This window comes from Mastomys coucha, unplaced genomic scaffold (genome assembly GCF_008632895.1).
Source record: "Mastomys coucha isolate ucsf_1 unplaced genomic scaffold, UCSF_Mcou_1 pScaffold15, whole genome shotgun sequence".
In the NCBI taxonomy this organism is placed as follows: domain Eukaryota; kingdom Metazoa; phylum Chordata; class Mammalia; order Rodentia; family Muridae; genus Mastomys; species Mastomys coucha.
In genome coordinates this window covers 18,734,326-18,757,816 of record NW_022196897.1, presented here as the reverse complement: position 1 = coordinate 18,757,816, position 23,491 = coordinate 18,734,326, and the positions used below count along the sequence as shown (strand labels likewise).

The window sequence follows — 23,491 nt, the reverse complement described above, 5'->3', positions numbered from 1 at the left end:
CTTTCCCTCCTTCCCGTTCTCCTTTGTCTGCTATAAGAGACACAATGTCCTCTTTCCTTGGTCAAATACGCAAAGCCAGGGGAGAATGGAGTCCAAGTCGTTCTGGGCTGGGCTGGGGCCTCAGGTGCCTTGGCTTTATAGAAAGATGATAGCTTGGGGCGGGTGCCCAGGAAGCTGCCCACACAGATCTGCAGCCAGGCACAGTGTTTAAATAGTTTTGGCTTTACAGAGAGGGCGGCATGCCCCTCCCTCAACTTCCCAGAGCAGCATGTGCAAACTATTAAGTCCGTTTATTTTTTCTAGAGTGCCAGAGTGGAAGTGACATTGACATCCTCCTGGTCATCCGTGGGAACAGGGCCTCCAGCATTTTCCAATGCTGGCATGTCTGGGGCCTACCTTGCAGGCCCCCACTTGGTAGGACCCCATGTCTAAGGCAGACAAGCCAATCTTCAGGGTTTTTTTTTTTTTCCTTTGTGGTATTTTGTCTCTGGGAACTATAAAGTAGAAAGTTGGCAGGCCTGGGGATAGGGTGGGGTGGAGAGATGGCTCAGCAGTTAAGGATATTTGCTGCTCTTGCAGAGAACCCAAGTTCCCAGCCCCCACATCAAGTCGCTCACAACTGCCTATAACTCCAGTTCCAGGGGATCTGACGCCCTCTTCTGGCCTCCACAGGCACCTGCAGCTCCACCATGTACACACAGACAAGCAGGCAACATACAATACATATAAATAAAAATAAAATTAAAAATTTAAGATAAAAAGATGGAGTGTCCAGTACCATGTCTACTTTTAGGTGGTGGTAGTAGGGATGGAACCCAGGGCTTTGTGTATGACAAACAATCTACCAACAGAGCCACATCCCAACTTTCCAAGAAACACTTCTTAAGAAACACTGATGCCCAGGGGAAGAGGAGCTGGCTCAGTGGCTGAGTGCTTGCTGCTCTTTCAGAGAATGGGTAATTGGTTCCCATACCTGTATCAGGCAGGTCACTGTATATAACTCCAATGCTTAGGAATTTGATGCCCTCTTCTGGCCTCTCTGGGCACTACATTTGATGCCCATCTGAGTGTGGTGGTACAGGTCCACCACTCAGGAAGTGGAGTTGGAAGGATCTGGAGTTCAAGGTCACCCTCAACCCCAGTATGTCCTTTGAGTAAGAATAGTCTGTTTTTGGCTGTCTAAAGTGCTGTGCTTCCTGGAATGTGAGCCAGAGGTGCAGATATGGGGAAACCAGGCCACTGCAGTAAGCACATCTAGATAGGCTATGCCACCGTCCTGGAAGGGGGCGGGCAGCGTGACCTGCCACTCCTGGGCAGGCCATCGTGATGGAGAATGACTGTCTTGCTTTTAGGAGTTGGCCTGGGATTTCTTTGAACTGAAATACTGTATTCTCCCTGGGTGTGCATGGGCCTGGGAAGCCTTCATCTACTTTCCTTGTCTGCAGACCCTCCTAAATGATGACACTGGCCGGTAGCACATGGCCTCTGTCACCCCACTTCTATCTGTGAATGGGGGTAAGCCTTCTCATGGCCTCAGCTGTCAGCTCTGTGCTGGTAGTCTGCCTACGACCTCAGGGCTGGGATTTTTTCTTTTTTTTTTAAGGCTCAAAATTTTTTTTTTTTTTAAGATTTATTTATTTATTTCATGTATGTGGGTATACTGTCTCTGTCTTCAGACACACCACAAGATGGCATCTGATGCCCATTAGAAATGGTTGTGAGCCACCATGTGGTTGCTGGGAATTGAACTCAGGACCTCTGGAAGAACAATCAGTGCTTTTAACCGCGGAGCCATCTCTCCAGCCCCAAAACAATTTTTTTTTAATGTATAAAAGAATATGTATCTACACATGCTGGTAAGGAACACTCCTCCATTGCTGGTGGGACTGCAAACTGGTACAACTACTCTGGAAATCAATCTGTTGGTTCCTCAGAAAGCTGGAAATATTTCTACCTGAAGACCCAACTAAATTCTTGGGCATATACCCAAAAGATGCCCCACCATACCACAAGGACATGTGCTTCACTATGTTCATAGCAGCCTTATTTGTGATAGCCAGAAGCTGGAAACAACCCAGATGTCCCTCAACTGAAGAATGGATACAGAAAATATGGTTCATTACATGATGGAATACTATTCTGCTATTAAAAACAAGGATATTGTGAATTTTGCAGGCAAATGGATGGAAATAGAAAATATCATCCTGAGTGAGGTAACTTAGACTCAAAAGGACATGCATGGTATGTAATCACTGATAAGTGGATATTAGCCAAAAAAGTACAGAATACCGGGCTGGCGAGATGGCTCAGCGGGTAGGAGGACTGACTGCTCTTCCGAAGATCCTGAGTTTGGATCCCAGCAACCACATGGTGGCTCAAAACCACCCGTAGTGAGATCAGACGCCCTCTTCTGGTGTGTTTGAAGACAGCTACAGTGAATTATGCCAGAGGGAGCGGTGCCCAGAGCGAGCGGCCAACAGATGTCTTGAGTTCAATTCCCAGTAGTCACACACATGATAGCTTACACACATAAAATAAATAAAATAAATCTTTAAAAAAAAAGTACAGAATACCTAGGATACAATCCACAGACCATAAGAAGTGTAATAAGCAGAAAGTGTAATAAGCAGAAAGGACCAAGTGATGTTTCAATCCCACTTAGAAAGGGGAAGAAAATAATCACGGGAGGCAGAGGGAGGGAGGGAGGGGCCTGGATGGGAGATGGGATGGGAGGGGAAAAGGGGAACAGATCAGGTATAGGGGGAGGGCAGAAGAGAAGACCATAAGACCAGGAGAATGAATGGAAATAAGCAGCCTTGGGGGGTGGGAGGTAGAGGAACCCTCTAGAAAGTACCAGAGACTCTCAGGACTCAATGGTGGTGACCTTAGCCAAAATGCCCAACACTGGGGAGAAGCAACTTGAAGAGTCCACCTCCAGTAGCTAGTAGACAGGGCCTCAAGAGGAGAGACAGGGTCACTAAATCACAGTCAAAATTTCTGACCCAAATGAAGAATGCGGGGACAAAAATGGGGAGGAGACTAAAGGAAAGGTGGTTCAATGACCAGCCCAACTTGGGATCCATCTCATGGGGGGACACCAAGGCCTGACACTATTATTGATGCTATGATGTGCTTATAGACCGGGAGTCTGGCATGGCTGTCCCCTGAGAGGCTCTGCCAGCAATGACTGAAACAAGGGCAGATACCTACACCTAACCATTGGACTGAAGTCAGGGACCCCTATGGTTGAATTAGGGGAAGGATTGAAGAAGCTGAAGAAGAGGGCAACCCCATAGGAAGACCAGCAGTCTCAACTAACCTGGACCCCTGAGATCTCTCAGATACTATCACTAACCAGGCAACACACATGGGCTGGTTCAAGACTCCCAGCACATATATAGCAGAGGTCTGCCTGGTCAGGCCTCAGTGGGAGAAGATGCATTTACTCTCAAGAGACTTGAGGCTCCAGGGAAAGGCGAGACCTGGATAGGAGCACCCTCTCAGAGGCAAGGGGGAGGAGGAATGGGATGAGGAACTGTGGAAGGTGGGGATCGGGAGGGGATCAATGCCTGGAATGTAAATAAACAAAATAATTTATGTAAATAAACAAAATAAATTCTTTGCATATGCCAAATGAGTACAGGTACCCACAGAAATCGGAAGAGAGCATTGGGCCTCCTGGAGGTGGAATTATGGAAGATTGTGAGCAGCTCACTGTGTGTTCTGGGAATTGAACTCAGCTCCTCTGGAAGAGCAGCAAGTGCTCCTAACTACAAAGACATCTTTCCAGCCACGTGATGTTTAGTTTAAATTATCAACTTGATATAATATGAAATCACCTAGGGAGAAAAGTCTCATGAGGGATTGTCTAGATCAGGTTGGCTATGGCAGACTGTGGCAGATTACATTAAATGATGTGAGAAGACCCAACCATTGTGGGCAGCACCATTCCTTATGCTTGGGGGCAAGAACTCCTGACTGGACATGTAGAGATGAGGCTGAGCACTAACGTATATGTGATTTCACTCTCTGTTCTAAACTATGGATATGACCAGCTGCTTCAAGATCCTGGCACCTTGACTTCTCCACAGTGCTGGCTGTCTCCTGGAGTTATGCACTAATGTTAACCTCTTTTCCCCTCAGTTGCTTTCTGCCAGCATTTTTTTTCCAAGACAGAATTTCTCTGTGTAGCGCTGGCTGTCCTGGAATTCACTCTGTAGACCAGGCTAGCCTCCAACTCAGAAATCCGCCTGCCTCTGCCTCCCAAGTGCTGGGATTAAAGGCGTGTGCCACCACTGCCCAGCTCTCTGCCAGCATATTTTGTCCCAGCAACTAGAAAAGAAACTAGGACTGAGCAGTGGTGGCGCACGCCTTTAATCCCAGCACTTGGGAGGTAGAGACAGGTGGATTTCTGAGTTCGAGGCCAGCCTGGTCTACAGAGTGAGTTTCAGGACAGCCAGGGCTACACAGAGAAACCCTGTCTTGAAAAACCAAAGAAAAAAAAGAAAAGAAAAGAAACTAGGGTACCCTCCATGGATGCCACATTTCCACATACTCAGCGGCAATTTTCAAATCTCTGCACCACACTCTAGGAATGGTCACCCCTCCTCCACATCCCCATGGAGTGAAAGAGCTGTGCCCTGGTCACCATCCAACAAGACTCTTCTAAGTGTCCCAGTGGGAGTCAAAACAGGAAATGAAGCATTGCACCTTGCCTCCCACCTGAAGACCACACTCAAAGCAGTGTACAGGTATGCAAGCAGCGAGCCCCACCGAGGCTGCTGCATGAGCTAGCCCAGGCTGGGCATTGCCTACCAGGATGGCTGTAATTCAGGCCACCCAGGGCCTGCCTGGCACCTCTGGGAGCACCCACCTTGCCCTTCCGAAGTCTCATGGAGCTTAAGAAAAATGGTTTTATTCTTTAAAGACAAAAGCTTTTTGGTTTTAATACATAAGTAAGTGAGTTCCTTGGCGGACTCCAGCTCCGCCTTCTGGCTAGGCCACTCCAGGGGCCTTAGGCCAACAATCTCAGGCACCATAGCAGTGACCTGTTCAACTGCTGCTTTCAGTACCCAACAGGCTCTGGAACTCAGGAAGTTGTGATGGAGAAAAGGCACGGGAGAGGCTGGCAGTCTGTCTGAGGACAGGGACAGACAAGGTCACTTCCTTTGCTGCAGTCTGCCATTGGGCCAGGGAGGAGCTGGGGCCAACACATACTGTCAGTTCACTGTGGGCACCTGGCTGTGGTGTAGGCTGAACTCTTTGGCCTTGAGGCGAAGGCTGGCGATGCTGTTGGCCATGCTGACTCCCGGAGTTGCAGGACTTGAACCTCCAGGGCTGTAGGGAGGCGCGGAGCTGTGGAGACAGGAAACCCGGGACCCCATTGGCGGATCTGGCTAATCCTACTTCCTCTGATGAGCTCAGGGTAGCCCTGGCCAGGGTTGCAGGGATTAGGGGAAGAGACAAGCATCCAGACATAGCATTGGGTCAAAAGAGCCTCCCCAGCCCACATCACTCTATCGCACACCTCAGGTGCTGAGGCAGGAGGATGGCCTAGGCTACAGTGCAGGATGTTCACCTTTTATTTATTGGCATTCCTCTCTGGATTGTGATCTTCCTGAGAGTGGGACATGTGCCCTGTCCCCTAGTACTGCTCTGTGCTCAAGCACTTCTGGATGAGGAGAGGTCAGGGAAGGAGGTTGGAGACCCAGGGGCCTCACAATACCCCCTCCCTGAGGCTGACGGCTCCTGCAGAGTCTGCTACACTGGTGAGGAAATAGAACTCCAGGAGCTGTAAGATCCAGTGGCCCAACTAGCAATGCCTCCTCCCTCCTGGCCATCTTGGAGGGAGCCATTATTTTTAAAGATTTATCTTATGTTTCATTTATGTGTATGAGTGTTTGTTTACATGTATGTCAGTATACCACATGCATGTCTGGGTCTTTATGAAGTCCAAAAGAGGATGTCAGATCCTCTGGACCTGGAGTTACAGACAATTCTAAACAGCCAATGTGGGTGCTGGGAATGGAACACAGGACCTCTAGAAGAGCAGTCAGTGCTCTTAACCACTGTGTCATTTTTCCAGCCCAAGGAAGGAATTTTTTATTTTATTTTATTCTTTCTTTCTTTCTTCCTTTCTTCCTTCCTTTCTTTCTTCCTTTCTATCTATGTATCTGTCTATGTATCTGTGTATCTATGTATCTATGTACCTATGTATGTATGTATGTATGTATGTACCTATCTATCTATCTATCTATCTATCTATCTATCTATCTATCTATCTCAACAACGCCACTCCTCTGCAGGGCTCTGGACCTTGCCAAGATCACAGGACAGAAAGACTTGACCTCAGTACACCCAGGCTCTGTTCCCATCTAGAGGATGGACAAAGAATGCTGGGTCTAGCCTGAGACTCTTCCCGCAGCCTTCTCGCTATCTCAACGTGGAGCCCACTTTGCTTTTTTCCAGACAGGCCTGGCTTCCCCCCTCTTCACCTGTGTGTGCATACAGACATACATATCAATGCTTGTGTGGACACACACATGCTTATGATCCCGTACATACGTTAGCACTCATATGCAGTCTCTTAAACACCTACATGTACTGTCATGGATATACACACTCATCCATACACCATCCAACTCTCTTCAGCTCCCTAGAGAGGTGGCCTTAATGATCCCATGGAAGGGAGGTATGGTGTCTAGCTGCACCTGTTGATACAAAGGAGCCGCCCACTCTCACCTGTAGGGGGATGATGCTGGCCAGGATAGATAATCTGGGTTCAGTGTGGTAGGTCGAGGGGCCACAGGCTGCTCAATGGCTGCCTCCTGGCCATAAGACTTGAGCAGCGAGGCAGAGCGGGTAGCTAGCATGGCGCGTTCATTCCGGCGAAACTTGGCACGGCGGTTCTGGAACCAGACCTGAGAGGGAGAGCGTGGCAAGCAGGGTCTGGCAGACTTTGAGGGGACCTACATCCTTGTGGATCTGGGAACACGTTTGTGCTACCCTGGACCTGAGCTGGTGGCTTCATTCTCTGACCCTCTCTTGACTCTTCCTTTAGAATGGGAGTGATCAACAGTGTCTCCGTTACATGCTGAGAAGTATGACACGTGAAAAACAAAAACAAAAAAACAAAAAACCCAATGGCCAGGTGAGCCCTCAGGTCCTATGGTTACAAGGGGCAGTGGACACACAGAGCAGAGCTTTCCCAAAAGCTTGCCATGTGGCACTGCTCTAAGGTCCTAGCTGTGTGTGTATGTGGTGTATGCATGTGCATGTATTCATATGCACGTACTCACATACATGGCTGTGTGGCGGTCAGTGGTCAGTGATCAGTACTGCATCCTTATTTTGCTCCACATTGTCTTTTTCTTTTTATTTATTTGTTTGTTTTGTTTGTTTGTTTATTGAGAAAGAATATCACTGATCCTGGAACTTGTCTGTTCTAGACTGACTGCCAGGATCCTCTCTTCTCCACCTCCCCAGCACTGCGGGTGCATGCTGCCTCCCTCAATGTTTTACATGGGTGCTGGGGTCCTCCTGCCATGGCAAGCACTTACCCACCGGGCCATCTTTCCACCCTGCTCTACATTTTGACATAAGCACCAGCTCCCTAAATCACAGCACAACCTGCACTGGAGGTACATCTACTCATTTGCAGGGTTAGATACTAGCTTTGTGGGGTTTCCATCTGAACTTCGCTCTCCTGGCTCCAGGTATTCTGAGCTGTCTCCACTGGCAAGTGCCTGTCCCTGGGTCACTGCTGGCCACCAGCCTGGATGTGGGCTCGCTGGGAGCCTCTGAATGGACCCCACTTACTTGGACACGTGCCTCACTGAGGTTGACACGACGAGCTAGCTCTTCACGCACAAAGGCGTCAGGGTAGTGTGTGCGCTCAAAGACACGCTCCAGTGCCTGTAGCTGGCTGCTGTTGAATGTGGTTCGATTCCGACGCTGCTTCTTCTTTCGTTTGGTGGTACTGCCACGGCCGGGGCTGGGACAGTCACCTGAGAAAAGATGTCAGTCAGTAAAGTGGCTGCACTGTGCACACAATGTGCCCTGTGCCATATGGGGTCCCTGTGGCCCATGCACCCACCCATCCATCCATCATCCATCTACCTATCCACCCACCCATCCATCCATTAGTCCATTATTCATTCATTTGAGACAGTGTCTTTCTCAACTAGAGCCAGGCAGACTTTATGGCCCCCAAACCCCAGGATCTGCCTGTCTCTACCAGGAACCCCGTGCTACAGCTACAGGTACCTGGCTTTTCATGTGGGTGCTGGGGATCTGAATTCAGGTCCTCATGCTTGCACAGCAGGGACTTTACCCACGGAGCCAACACCCAGCTTCTAAAATGTGTGCTTTAATAGCCAAGACACATCACTTGACATGGATGCCATGCCCAGTTGACATAGGAGGGGATGAAGCAGAGCAAAGGCCCAGGTTCCCCTGCCTGTGCCCCATGGTTTATAATACTGCAAAATACAACATTTAAGAGCCAATAAGCACACAGCCATGCCCCATGCGCTGTGGCTTTGAGTGGTCTGTTTTACTTACTAATATTCTGGGACCTTCCATCTCTGTTCTGCACACTTAACTCCGCTTTCCCTTCCATGCCTCCCTCTAGCTGCAGAAACCAGTTTTGTTTTTTTTTTTTTCTTGGTTTTTTTTTGAGACAGGGTTTCTCTGTATAGCCCTGGCTGTCCTGGAACTCACTCTGTAGACCAGGCTGGCCTCGAACTCAGAAATCCACCTGCCTCTGCCTCCCAAGTGCTGGGATTAAAGGCGTGCGCCACCACCGCCCGGCAGAAACCAGTTTTTTAATTAATTTTTGCTCTAACCCTCCAGTATTGTCTTTTCAAGTATAATACAATATGGGTAGTATTTCCTCTCTCATCTAAGGACGTCATTTGCGCTATCCATGTTTCCCTGTGTAACAAGCCTTCTGGGGCTCACTTACTCAGTCGGTGAATGGAACCTAGTCCTTGGTCCCCACACGACTGTGCTGCAGACTATTAAAGAGCCCTCATGGTAGACACTTGGTGCATTTCGAATCTTTGGAAGCCAAAAGAAAGAATATTCAATAAATTGCCCCATGGTAAACCAGAAGGTTTTTGCTGTGCACATGTGCAGCCGATTCGTGAAGGTGGGAGTTCTGGCCAATGAGTACATGTTAGATGTGGCCCACTACTGCTGCGTGGAAGGACAGCTGACTCCCAGAAAGATGTCTTCTGACCTCCATAGGAGCAGTAGGGTGCATGCATTCCCACCCAACCACACACACTCATCACACACACACACACACACACACACACACACAGAGAGAGGGGGGGGGTTTCTCTGTGTAGCCCTGGCTGTCCTCACTCTGTAGACCAAGCTGACTTGGAACTCCACCTGAGTGCTGGGATTAAAAAGGCATGCCCCTGATACCACTTTCAATTTATTTACTCATTTATTTATTTTCAAACATGGGGATGGAACCAGGGCCTCATGCTGGGCAAGCACTCCACCACTGAGCTACAGCTCAGCCCTGCAGAGTTTTTTTTTTCCTCACTGGTAGACTAGAGTTAAGGACCCTACCTAGTCAGTGTGCTCTAGCACACCCCAGAGTCCCCACCCCCAGCCCCCAGCCCCCTGCCCAGGCATCATCTGTTTCAAAATGGCAGCAGCGGCTAGGCTGAGGGACCCTGGCATATCAGATGAGCGTACACTCAGAGTTTCCCCTCTTTGGGAAACACTTGCAAACAGGAGCCAAAATGTAAGGGGAGAGGCAGCAGCAGCATCTGGGAATGCATAATGGCTGGTGCAAGCTGGCCTTGTCACCTGTTCCCTCCCCCTGCTTCCTTGTCACTCCACACTCCTGTCTAGTCTTAGGAGAGAAGGTTAAGATGGATGAGTGTGCCTGGTGCCTGGGAATGTCCTTATTCCCACCCCTACCCCCACCCACCTAGGCCCCACTCAACCCCTCCCCTCCCCCATTCCACCCCCTGACGGGAAAGAAATCCTAAACCAAAATAACTAAAGCCTGGTGCTGAAAGTCAGGTGGTGAGCAAGAGCCCAGAAGTGGAAATGGAAGCCTCTGGAACCCGAGCCATCCCTAGAGCTGACTTCCGCCCTCCTTCAGGCTACGCCACTTGGGCACACACCCAATGCAGGAGGCATTTCAGCCAAAAAAGGAGAGTTTTTCGGGAAGTTTCTGAGCAATTGGAAACTGGGGGTGTTTAAATGAAAAACGTTTTTGGTTTGTTTTTGGGTTTGTTTGTTTTTTTTTTTTCAGGTTTCACTTCACTGAGCAGCAGTGGGAAGAAACAATGGCTCTCGGGCCAGATACCCTGGCTCTAGCGCTGGTGGTAATGGTGGTAACTCGCAGTAAAGACTCTCAAGGCCCAGGCTCTCCCCATGCCAGCAGGGGTCCCCTAAGGGGTTTTAGCCATCGTACCCCAGGGTCATGACAGCAGAATAGTTGAATGCAGAAGACTCCAGCAAAACCAGTCTAGGCCAGAAATGATCGTGGAACCTCCCACAGAAGCTCAGCATGGCTGAGAGGTGTAGAGCCACCTCATACTTGAGGCTCTAGGCTCTCTCAAGGCTGTGCATTTGGACTGGGGACTCTTGGACTGGGGACCCTTGCCTGCTGAAAGACTTGGTAGCTCCATCCTTCTGGGGTCCCTCCCATGGCTATCTCACTCCCGGGCTTGGTGGCACAGTCTGGTCCAGCTCTCAGAGCCTCCATGACAGACTTGGGTGATATCTCGCTAAAGGAAATCTTCATTATGGGAGCTTGGGGACTTCGGCTTGCTCTAGGACACGAGTTGATGTGAGTCCTCAGTGCAAGAGCCCAGACAGCCATTGCTCAACTAATGAGCCCTCCGGCTCTGTGTGAGACCCTGGTCCTCTGGTCCTCTCTAGTACAGTGGTGCATAGACCCTGGACTCAGCTACTGCTAAGCCTAGGCAGCAATCCCCAGATGGCACAGCCTTGAGGCCCACATCTCTAGCCCAGTGAGGGCTGCTCTTTGGCCTGCTTGTTACAGGTTCCTGCTCTGCCTCCTGAGAACAGGGATTCCCTCTGGGCTACACGCTTGGCTTCAAGTATTTGGAAAATAAATAAATGCTCTCTGAACCCCAGGCCATTGGCATGCAGGTCCTGTCTCATCCTGGTGCCCTCTCTGTGGATGGTGCTCACTGGGTGGGCTGCATCCCAGGAGAGCTGTGTGCAGTCTCCTTTGGTTCCCAGACTACTCTCTGCACATCCCCCCTTTCCCCCCATTAAATATAAAGACAGTGGCTGGGCCTGTTATCACATGTGATTAACACATTTAAAGATCATTGTAAAAGACAACAAATTCAAGGCCAGCCTCGGCTACAGAGCGAGTTCAAAATCAGCCTGGCCAAGTTAGTGAGAATCCAACTCTAAAGGAAACAAACATAAGAGGGGGTGAGGATGAGGCTCAGTGTTAGAAGAATTCGAGAATGAACGGGGCCCTGACTCCACCCCCGAGAACAGACACTAAAATAAAAGCAAAAGAGCATGCAAACAGAAAATCCACAAAGCCCAAATCACTCCGCTACTACGCGGAGACCAGGTCGGAACCTTGAGACAGGAGGCTTGCTGGAGCCTGAAGTGACACGGTTCCCAATGATATCACAATGACACAGTGACAGGCGCACATGGCATTTATTTGGCTGACTGAGACCCAAAGGCATTTAATAGCCCTGCTCGCTGCCAAACATTCAAGTGCTCCTCTCCCCTTCCTATGCCCATGGCTTTTCTTATTCCACGAAATTTAAGGTCTAAACAGCCTGGGGGGAATTAGCTGAGAATTCTTCAGAAGACAAACAAACTCAGCCCAGCCATCATCCTTTCTCAAGAGCCGTTGGACACTGCAGTCATTTGTGCCTGACCCCTGGCTGTGGCGAGCTCCAACTCAAATAAATAACTTTTATTAATTAGCATTCATTCTGACCAAAAAGGCTCCATCCTCCGTGATCTCTGCCAATATGATCGGAAAAATAAACCGCTGGTCCCTGGGACCTTGACTCGGATTTAACAAATTAACACGAGGCCTTTCTCAGAGGAGGGGCTGGGGGGCCACAAGAACAGTATGTAGTACATATCACAGCCAAGGTTAGAGCAGGCAGGGACTGGAGGTGCCGCAGAGTGTGGGACTTGATTGAGGTTTCTGTTGTCCTTGGTAGAGACCAGGGTTCCTCTGAATGGCCTCTAGAGAAGAAAGCCACATCTTTGACCCTGGGAAGGGAGAATGCTCCATTAGTAGGAAGAGGGCTAGTAAGCCGGGTGTGGCTCAACGGCAGTGTTACTCTTAGCACAGGGGAAGCCCTGGGGTCTGCCCCCACTACCACTTAAACCGGGTGTGGTTGTGCACACAGGCCATCCCAACATCAGGAAAGCAGAGGTTGGGAGGGTCAGAAGTTCAAAGTCATCCTGGGCTATAGAGTAAGTTTGGGGGTTAGCCTAAATCAGTGAATCTTTGTCTTAAGAAACTAGAAAATAGCTGGGTGGTAGTGGTGCACACCTTTAATCCCAGCACTTGGGAGGCAGAGGCAGGTGGATTTCTGAGTTCAAGGCCAGCCTGGTCTACAGAGTGAGTTCCAGGACAGCCAGGGCTATACAGAGAAACCCTGTCTTGGGAAAACAAAAAACAAAAAAAACAAAAAAAAAGAAAGAAGAAAGCACTATTGGCCAAGGAGGAAGGGGAATCCTAGGCTGCGTCTCCGGCCCATCACTAGAGTATGGTTTGGCCATCCACGCCTTTCAACCACTCCCTACCCCAGAAGTCACAGCTACAAAGTGGGAAGAGCAGGTCAGCCCTTCACTGGTGGCTCATGGTGCAGTCTTACTTGTGGGGAAACTGAGGCATGGTAGGTTAAGCAATAGGTCAAAAGCAAGGCTGAAGCTTCTGAGGGATAAGATTGTGGGGCCTGAGGGGACAGGGATGTAGCTCTCATTGAGAGCATCTGCAGCTATTCTCAAGCATACAAGAAGAGCAGGCACACAAAACTGGTCTCACATGCTCGGGACTTCCTGTGAGGCACCAGTGGCAAGAGTCCCTCCTGACCCCCAGGCCTATGGCTTCTCAGGCCTCAGCACACCAGAGCCAAGTGTTCCTGGGCAACTTGGTCTGCATTCCTGAGATCCAGTCCCCAACCCTAAGCTGTGGAAAGTGAGGCACCTGGCAGCAGCTGAAGTACATGGGGAACTGAGGAGGCTGCCGGGTGGGGGCTACCTCAGCTCCAAATCCAGTCTAAGAAGGGGCTCATGGCTTCTGTCTGGTTTTAATCTAAGGCTAATGGCCAGCTGCCAATTTAGCAAAGGACCTACATTTTAACAAGGGCTGGCACTGCCTGCTAACTGCCTCCAGACCAGTACACAGAGGCCCAAGGGGCAGCAGGAGGGTGAGCTGAGGCTGGACCAGACACCAGGATTATCCAATTTCATGTTGGGTTTTGTTGTTTTTCTCCATTTGCTTGTTTTGGGTAGGGTCCTTGGTAGTCCAGGATAACCTCAAACTCAGTTTGCAACTAGGGCTGAAATTACAAACCTGTGAGCCACCATATCCAGCTTTTTTTGGTTGGTTGGTTGATTGGTTTGTTTGTTTATTTTTGAGACAGGATCTCACTGTGTAGCCCTATCTGTCCTGGAACTCACTCTGTAGACCAGGCTGGCCTTGAATGCAGAGATCTGCCTTGCAAGTGCTGGAATTAAAGGCATGCACCACCTATGCCCAGCTTCAGTTATTTTGTTAATACCCATTTTACTTGTAAGGTGTATATGTGTGGGTCGTGTGTGGATACCCACAGAGACCAGATGAGGGAGTCTGAATCCTTGGAGCTGGAGTTCTAGGAAATTGTGAGCCGACAGATACAGATGCTAGGACTGAACTCAGGTCCTGTGGGAGAGCAGTGAGCATCCTAAAGGCTGAGCTGGTTCTTCAGCCCAGTGTTTTGTTTTGTATTTCGAGACAGGGTTTCTCTGTATAGCCCTGGCTGTCCTGGAACTCACTCTGTAGACCAGGCTGGCCTCAAACTCAGAAATCCGCCTACCTCTGCCTCCCAAGTGCTGGGATTAAAGGCGTGGGCCACCACTGCCTGGCTTGTTTGTCTTTTGAGAAGGGTCTCCTTCTAAAGCTCAGACTGGCTTCAAACTCATGGCAACCCCCCTGCCTCACTCAGGGATTATAGACACAAGCCATATGCCTAGCTAGGCTTGGTTTGAGCAAATCCAAAGCCAGCTCTAGGGCTCCTACTCCACAATTCATCTTCTAAAGGACTGGAGTCCAAGGGGGTCTTAGAGATTATCAGCAAAACCCCCTATTTGCAGATGGAGAAACTGAGGCATGGCTTGACCCAGGACTTTCCCCCAAGAGAGTGGGGCCCCAAACTCTTATTTCCTGGACCCTCAAGACCACGAAACTATACTATCCCCAATCTCTGTGCCAGGGATTCCTGGGTGCATTGCAGAAAGCTAAATTATGGCCTGGAAATTGGGCCAGGGCCCGGCAGTCATCAAGACAACAAATGTTGCCCGCTCCAGAGTATCCAAGAAGGAAAAAAATTGGCCACTGAGTGAGCTGGGCTAAGAAAATCCCCTTCGAACGTCCTGTATTCCTCCCGTCTTTTGGGAAAAGCAGTGTTCCTACATTCTCCTCAGGAACCCAGGGCTTTCCGGGAAGCTTGCTGAGTGTGGGGATACATCCCAGACCCCTCCTCCACTTGCTTTTTCCCAGGAAGACCTGTTTGCATCCCATCACGAACATGATCAAGGAACTGGATCCAGATTCTCCCAGGACCCCCATTGTTCTGGTCCTGCCCCAGCTAAGGCATGCCCACCCAGTTCTGTCTTCCCATCTCAGGCCAGTGGGACCTGCTGTGACCCTGACCGTTGGACAGCCCTGCCCTCCCAGAGGCCAAGCTCCAAAGCAATGCTGGAGGTTTCCATGACCCAGTTGTGAGTCCTTGCAAGGCGGAAAATTTGCTTTGCAAGCTTGGCCCAGCCCTGCTAGGCGAGGCTCCAAGGGCTGTCTCCAGCAAGGCTTTGTGCCCTGCCTCCACGCAGCAGGGGCTGTGGTCAGGATTGGACTTTTCCCCAGCCCTATTTTTTTGGCTCCCACCTCTTCGTCTCATTGCACTCTTGACGCTAGGTTATGAGCCTTTCCTAAAATGTAGAAGGTCTCACTATTAATCCCAGTTTGCTGTATGAGACGGTGAGGATCAGAGAGGTAGTGTAATGAGCCCAAGTCACACAGCACTGGGATCTTATTCAGTTTTTCTGCCCACCGAGTGGCTAGTAACCAAAGGATTGAAAGTTCTTTCCAGGACCCGGGCACCTGCATGGAGGATGCATAGAATTTGTACCAAAGAAGCTATTTTCTAACATCTCTAATTTGTTCCCAGTCACAGCCTCACAAGACAGCTACCCCTGGCTCTAGGAAATGCTCCCCTGATCCATTTCCTCGTGGGACCTCCTAGTCATGCTGGGTTTATGATTCGAGGCACAGGAGCAGGGTACTCTGCCTCCCAAGAACATCTTGTTCACCCTTTGAGACTGGAACTTATTATGTAGCCCTGGCTGCCCTGGAACTCACTATGTAGACCAAACTGGCCTTTGAACCCACAGAGATCTGCCTGCCTCTGTCTCTTGAGTGCTGGGATTAAAGGAGTGAGCCACCACAGTGGATTCACTCTTCTCTTTAGAGGCAGGGACTCATGTGGCCCAGGATTACCTCCATCATGCAGCAGATTGACCTGGAACTTCTGGCACTCCTGTTTCTACCTCCTCTGTTCTGGAACTGCAGCATTGGTTTATGTGGAGCTGCAGATGGATCAGGGCTTTGTGAGTGTCTGGCTAGCACTCTTCCAACTGAGCTCCGTCCTAGGTCTGACTTTGTCTACTCTTAAAGCAGCTTTCCCAGCTGTGACCCGGCCTTCCGTAGCAGGGCTCACATTAAATCCTCCAGATTCTTCCAAGGGGCGCCCACAGCATTGGGTTCTACCTGGGCTATTTTCTGTGTCAGGAAAACAAAAGCAAAAAAAAAAAAAAAAAAAAAACCTTTGAGCAGACTGTGGGGGTGCATGCCTTTAGTTTCAGTACTCAGCAAGCAGAGGTAGGTGGATTTCTATGAGTTCGAGGCCAGCTTGGTCTACAGAGTGAGTTCCAGGACAGCCAGGGCTACACAGAGGTGCAATGCCTCAAAGACCAAAAGAAGAAGAAGAAGAAGAAGAAGAAGAAGAAGAAGAAGAAGAAGAGGAAGAGGAAGAGGAAGAGGAAGAGGAAGAGGAAGAGGAAGAGGAAGAGGAAGAGGAGGAGGAAGAGGAAGAGGAAGAGGAAGAGGAGAAAGAGGAGGAGGAGGAAGAGGAGGAGGAGGAGGAAGAGGAAGAGGAGAAAGCAGTAACAGCAGCAGTAATCACTGGGGCCGGGGAGACGGCTGAGCGAGGAAAAATGGTTGCTGTGCCAAGCATGAGAACTTAAGTTCAGATCACAGCACCTAGGTAGAAAGCTGCAAGTGACCTCACATGACTGTCCCCACAGAGCTGCACAGGGCAGAGACAGGAGGATCTTCAGGCTTGCTGCTCCAACCACTGGAGGATGAATTCTAATTGATTCAAGGGAAGTGTGAAAGCCAGGTCTGTCTGTGCACACCTGGGATCTCAGAACTCAGGAGGTGGAGGCAGGAGAACTAGGAGTTCGAGGTTATCCTCAGTGACATAGGGAGTTTGGGGTCAACCTGAGCTATATGAAGTCCTGTCTCAAGACAAAACAAGCTGTGGCTTGTCTGAGTATTTGCTGCTTTTCCAGAGGACCAGAAGTTGGTTCCTAGCACTCACTGGCAACTCACAGCTCCAGGGATCCCATGCTCTCTTCTGGTGTCTTTGGTTTTACTGGGGTGAGAAGGATGGCTCAGCAGTTAAGAGCATTTGTTACTCTTGCTTGCAGAGAACCTGGGCTTGATTCCCAGCACCTACATGGTGTCTCACAACCACTCTCCAGTTTCCAGGAGATCCAGGGTTATCTTCTGGCCATCAAGCATGCACATGGATATGTGTACAAGCAGGCAAAATACTCACACTTAAAATGAATAAACTGAATACATTTTAATTGGTTAATTATTAATTTAAAATGAAGAATGCAAACTTTATTCCTCTGCTGCAAAACAGGCCATGTCTCATGGCCTTAGTAGCCACCTGTGGCTAGGTTTGTGCAAGATGGAAAAAGAAATTTCCATTATTACAGAAAGCAATAGAGAGAGGGGTTCTAGAGGCCAGATTCTCCTTTGTAAGGAGAAGAAACAATGGACAATAGCAGCCTCTCTCTATACATCCCCGGCCACAGTAAATACTTGTTATTTGTTGCATATGCTTCCTGTCCTGTGTCCCTTGCCACACAGCTATCATGAATCTTCTTATTGCATATGTGAGAGCCCCCCCCTTTTTTGTTATCAGGTTAGGACTCAGAGCAGACAAACCAGAAATGGGGTGGACATCTGCTCAGGCTGTGTGCTGCACAAGTCCAGGACTGCCATACCAACAGGTCCCTGTAGCTATGCAGTGGGTATGTTCAACTTCAATGGCTGCATTCAAGTCCTGGCTTTGCCTGCCAGCTCTGCCAGCTCTGTGAGTGCTGAGCTTTGCTTTTCTGAGCCACAGGCTCTTTACTAGAGATAAGGAACATGGTCTCTAAGGTGTACTCATACATCTGGCACCGAGGAGTACATAGGTCTTATTCTGTCACTTTTTAATCCTAACATCTCATGCAGTTGGTTCAAGGTGACAAGGAGGGCATTAGGCTTCTCAAAGCAATCAGCATGGAGCTAGGCCGACCCAGGTGCCTGACACTCAGTCCCCACCCCACGCCTGCCAGTGTTCTAGCCTCTTCACAGTCCCTGCAATCAACAGCATCATTTCACAGTGGAGACGCCATATTTGCTTAACCAGTTCATCTCTTCTCCATGGACACTTAGGTTGCTTCCAGATTTTTCTCCTGTGTAAAAGGAAAAGCATTTCATCCCTTCTTCCTTCCTCTGGCTTGTCAAGATCAGCTGATAGATAGATAGATAGATAGATCGAAGGCCTTCCATCCACATCCCTACCTCCAGCATTTCTTATGGACAGCTGTTCAGAATGGGCTAGCCCACAGACGTCTGAGGAGGATTCACTGAGCTCATTGGAGAAAAATGCTAGATACTTGGGCTAAGCTGTGGGGTTCAAATCCTAGGAGACCAGAAGTGAGTGTTCTGAGCTTCAGCCTAGCGAAGAGGATAGCAGGAACCCTCCATCCACCCCACCCCATCCAAGGAGATGAACAAAGAGGATAGCAGGAACCCTCCATCCACCCCCAGCCATATGAGGAGATAAATCAATATACTCTATACTCGCTGGTTTTTTTTTTTTTTGGTTTTTCGAGACAAGGTTTCTCTGTATAGCCCTGGCTGTCCTGGAACTCACTCTGTAGACCAGGCTGGCCTAGAACTCAGAAATCCTCCTGCCTCTGCCTCCCAAGTGCTGGGATTAAAGACGTGCGCCACCACTGCCCAGCATACTCGCTGTTCTTAAAACAGTGTTGAGCCAGAGAACTCTCTGGTTAGCAGATTTATTTATTGGAAGGTGTTGTGAGCCCATTCAAATGCCACTGTCCCTCCAATTTAAGCAGCTACCTTCTTATAAGGGAGGAGGCTAGGCTTGTTGGCTGTTGACAGTGCCTCACAGGAGGAAAAAGGTCACTGGAACCTCACTTGAGTGGTCCAGTCTTTCATCCCAGACATTTGTATGCAATTTTGCATTAATAGCACATGGCCCTGGGGCAGGGGATCCTAAAGGTCAGACAGTACATAGGTTGGAGGAGGTTAAGTATGTGTGTCCTCCATCTGTGAAGCTATGGGAAGTCATCATCCTTGCTGGATGAAGACTTTCCAGGGTGGCTGCTTTGGGGTCCCCTACACTCTCCTAAGCAACCTCTCATGCATACTCTGTAAGCAAGCCCAGTACACTCACTGTCTCTCCACGGTGAACTTTAGTTTGACAATCTTATGAGGAAGAGGTGGGTGATGCTTGCATTTCCCCAGGGAAGATATTCCAGGAACACCCCCATTTGCCATGTCTGTGCAAGCTTTAGGCACATTATTTTAACTGCCCTCTCTAAATGGCTGTTTCTAACTTGGAATTTGCAGAGAAAAAGGTGCCAGGAGCACAGAGGTCTCACTCCTAGGTGATTCTTAGCACCTCAGAGATCAGCTCTCTCCTTCCTATGATACTTCACGGCCACACACACACACACACACACACACACACACACACACACACACGTGCATGCTCACATACATACACGAACACACACACATATGCACACACATACATGCATATATATGCGATGCTTACATACATACAAGCAAATGCACACATATACATACTACATGAGCACACAAAGACACATATAGTGCACAGATACACAGATACACATGCATGCATACACATGATACTCACACACATACATGCACAAACACATGTGCACACAGACACACATGCACATACACACAGAGACACACATGAATACATGTGCATACTCACATACATGCATGCACATACACACACAGACACACATACAGACACGTGCATATTCACTACATACATGCACATGCACACCTGCACACACACCTGCACATACACATATGCACATACACAGAGCGAGTCCACCAGCTTCACTGGTTTTCTGAAGTTTGATGCTAAGCACCCAGTCCCCAGAGCCTCCAGACACAAATTGGATTCCATCTCTAAGTCATCGATCCTTCTCTGCCTACACCTCTGAGGTTCTTTGGACTCCAGTTTCTCTGGGAGGTAGGCTCATGAGTCCTCTAAGGTTTTGGAAGAGGTATCAGGGTTGCTGGAGTTCTTGGAGTTTGGACTGTCATCGGCCCTGGATGCTTAGCCCCTGCAAATGCCGGGGGTGTTCCCACCCAACAACATCAAGAAGCAATTGGCTTGTTGGGTAGAAGTGGGCAACCCTCCTTCTCCTCCTACATCAGAACCAGGAAGCTTGGAGTCTCCTCAGAACTGGACCACTCTTTCCCAACCACTCCATAGAAAGGAAGCAAACCTCACACACTCCCCCTCCTTCTCCTCCCCAAGAACAATGCAAGCCCCTCTTCTGTAGCCAAACTGGGCTAGCCTGGCCTCCCTGGAGATGGGTTTTACCCACATTATTTTCTTCTTTCCTCTACCAACCTAGGACATAGTACCCCAGCAGGTCACACTTGGGAGCCCTAGGAGCCCAGAGACTACCATCGCAAAGCTGGAAATGAGGACTTCAGAGTCGGGTTGGGGGTGCAGGTGTGTCGCTGGGCCAGGCCTCAATGAGACCCCTTGTTCTAGTCTGGTGGGTGGCAGACAATCCCATGGCAGAATCGGGGTTTCAAAGCCGCACCCCACTTCTCTCCTCCCCTTCCCAACTGGCGGCCCTTAAGATGACTCAGCTTTGAAACAGCTTATGCAGGACTTAAGCAAACAAACTCTAGGGGCCGGAGGGTCCCCAGCACGCGAGGGACAGAAACGGTTGTGGGCTGGCTTTTGGGTCGCCCCTTCCCTCAGCCGGTCCCGGATCCAGTTCTTGCCACTCTGGCTGGGGTCGTAGGACTCCGGGGACCGCGCCCGCAGCCGCCTGCCACGTGCGCGCCAGGCCGAGCGTGCGAGCCGCCGGGGCGGCCAGGGCGGCGCCGCCACATCTGGTTCCAGGCGCGGCCCTGGCGCCGGCCTCGCCGCAGCCCCGCGGCCCAGACACCGTTAACAGCCTGGCGGGCCCCGCCCTGTCGCATCCCGGGTACTACCGTCACCATCCCCATCCCCCACCACGGCTTAGGAAGAGAAACTGAGGCTGGGAGGACAAATAGAGAAAAGGCACTGCAGAGAAGGCACTGGGCTAGACCCCACCCTCGACTGTAAGACACCCAATTCACCCCAAAGTAGCAGCCATGCAGCCCCTCCTTCTCAAGGACCCTTAGCCCTTGCGTCTCCGGCCTAGAGGATGTGAGGTTTCGTGGGATGCTCCAGGATCCTGGGTGACCAAACTCCATTCATTCCCCAGCAGCGCTCCAGAGCACAACCAAGTTCATTGGTGTTCCTGAGAGCTGCCTTGCCCTACAAAGTCCTTTCTGGCCATTAGAGGAAGAGCCTACTTGGTCTGTAGAGGAGACTGTGATCTTTAGGGGCAGTCGGTCAGTATCTGATGATAGATTGCAGTGAGCTACAACGGGCTACTGAGTGGCAGTCCTGGCACCTCTGGCTCACAGCTACACATATGTGCTTGCAAACTGCGAGGGTTTCTTGGCTCTGGCTCCTGCAATCTTTCTACAGAGGGGCTTTATCAGGAGGAGGGGCCACATCAAAGCCTTTTTCTGAACTGCATACTGGCAGAACATAAGAACCTGGTCCCATTCATTCACCCCAAATCCACTTGGGGTACTTGCTCACCAGGAATGAGAAAGTCTGGATTGTAGAACAAAACCAATTTGCAGACTTCTAAGCAGGGAAGATGCTCACCAACAGCAGTTTAATCCCCTGCTCTGAGACCAGTATGCACAGAGACATTTTTACTTTCAGTTGAATTCACCTGCAGGTGATGAGCGGGTAAGGAGTCCTGTTCCTCTTGACTGATGCTCTAAGATGTGGGGCTGGGAGTGGGGCATATGTGTGTGTGTGTGTGTGTGTGTGTGTGTGTGTGTGTGTGTGTGTGACCGGCTGGGGCAGCTGGCCATCAGGGACTTTACAGCCAGGACCATTCATCAACTTATCTGTCACCTCTTCATCCTGGATCTCCAGAAAGGCCACTTTATGTGGTTTCTGGGGACCGAACTCAAGTGGCCAAGCTTATGCCGCAAATACTTTAACCCTCTGTACTGTAGAGGGCCTGCGGCAGATTCTGACCACTGGACTGCACCCTGTCACCTGGGCTAACTTCCACAACACACCTCTCAGATGGGAAGCTCTCAAGGGTGTGCAGATGGCGGGCATCCTTTCTGGACTGAAGGTCTGAGAACGCTGTGGGTCCTCACTCTGGCCTGAGCTGAGCTGGGCCTGACCACCTGCCTGGAGAGTGTGGAGCATCTCCCTGCCCTGCAGGGTCACCCCTGAAGCTTCACTGTGGGTAAGGAGGCCCTACCTCAAACCTCTCTGAGCTAGCCTGGGTACACTCCCATCACCCCCCCACACACACATAGACAAGGTGAGGCATTTGGCGGAAGACTCTCAATTCTATTCCCTGAGCCCATGGTAGAAAACCAGAACCAACTCATGAAAGCCAGCCCTCCTTTGACCTTCCATACGTATACAAATGCCCACAGTCTATCTTTCTGTGTGTCTCTCACACACATACACACATGCACACACACAGTAATAGCAATAATTTTTAAATAAAATTTAGGAAACTTTTTTTTATATATATAAAATTAAATGGTAATCGGGGCTGGGGAGATGGCACCACAGTGAGACGGCTGCACAAGTGTGACCACGTCAGTTCAATCCTTAGAATTCACATAAAACAAAACAAAACAAAAAACCCACAAGCACCAGTGTGTGTCAGTAACCCAGATGGAGGGCAGAGTCCCTCAGGGACCAGCCAGCTCGGGCGCTATGTGGACAAGACAAACCCTCCCCAGTGGAAGGAGGGACTGGACTCCCTCTGACCTCCACAAATGCACCAAGGCATGTGTGTGTCCACATTCACATACATGGTAAGCATTTTTGTTTTGTTTTCCAAGACAGGGTCTCACTATGTAGCCTTGGCTGTCCTGAAACTCACTCTGTAGACCAGGCTAGCCCAAAACTCAGAGCTCCACCTGAGCTCTGCCTCTGCCCCTTCCCCCCAGTGCTGGGATTATGTCATAAGGCCAACATAAACAGTTTTTAAACAATTTGATTGGGAAATGGAGGATGAAGAAGGCCTACAGACACCTCTTGAAAGAAGATGTAAGATGCAAATGGGCAGAGGAGATGCCTCTTAGATTCTTAAAGAAAGGCACCTGAAAATCATGAGGCTGGGATACAGGGGCCCCAAATGACCAAACGCAGAACTTGACATCGCCAAGTGCAGGCAAGCAGGGGGCAATGGCAGCAGAGACACTGCTGCTGGGAGGTAAAATGGTGTCCCCACTTTAGCAAAGAGCCTGGCCGAGTGCGCCTTTGTCCTTCCTTCCTTCCTTCTTCCTCCCCACCTCCTCACTTCTTTTTTGGAGAAAGGGGTCTCAAGTAGCCCAGGCTAGTCTTAAACTCCCCCCACATAGATGAAGATGACCTTGAACTTCTAATCCTCCCGCCTTTACCGCTTGAGTGCTGAGGTTACAGGTGAGTCCCACTTCACCCAGCCCATGGTTGCTAGTGATGAACCCAGGGCTCCCTGCTACCAATGGAGCTACATCCAAGCCTTTGTTCCGTCCCTTCCCCTCTCTTCCTCTCCCCTCCCCTCCCCTCCCCTCCCTTCCCCT

General features: G+C 50.0%; 1 protein-coding gene across 1 annotated transcript in view; it reads right to left on the bottom strand.

Annotated features, from left to right (window-relative positions):
• Positions 1–4,895: 4,895 nt before the first annotated feature.
• Positions 4,896–23,491, bottom strand: part of Prrx2 (paired related homeobox 2) — a 35,405-nt gene continuing 16,809 nt past the window's right edge. Inside the window, exons 2-4 of the mRNA XM_031369713.1 lie at positions 7,819–8,006; positions 6,742–6,920; positions 4,896–5,355 (exon numbers count right to left, since the gene is read on the bottom strand). Of these exons, the coding sequence (XP_031225573.1) occupies positions 5,220–5,355; positions 6,742–6,920; positions 7,819–8,006 (503 nt within the window). The 3' untranslated portion in view covers positions 4,896–5,219. The remainder of the gene's footprint in view (positions 5,356–6,741; positions 6,921–7,818; positions 8,007–23,491) is intronic.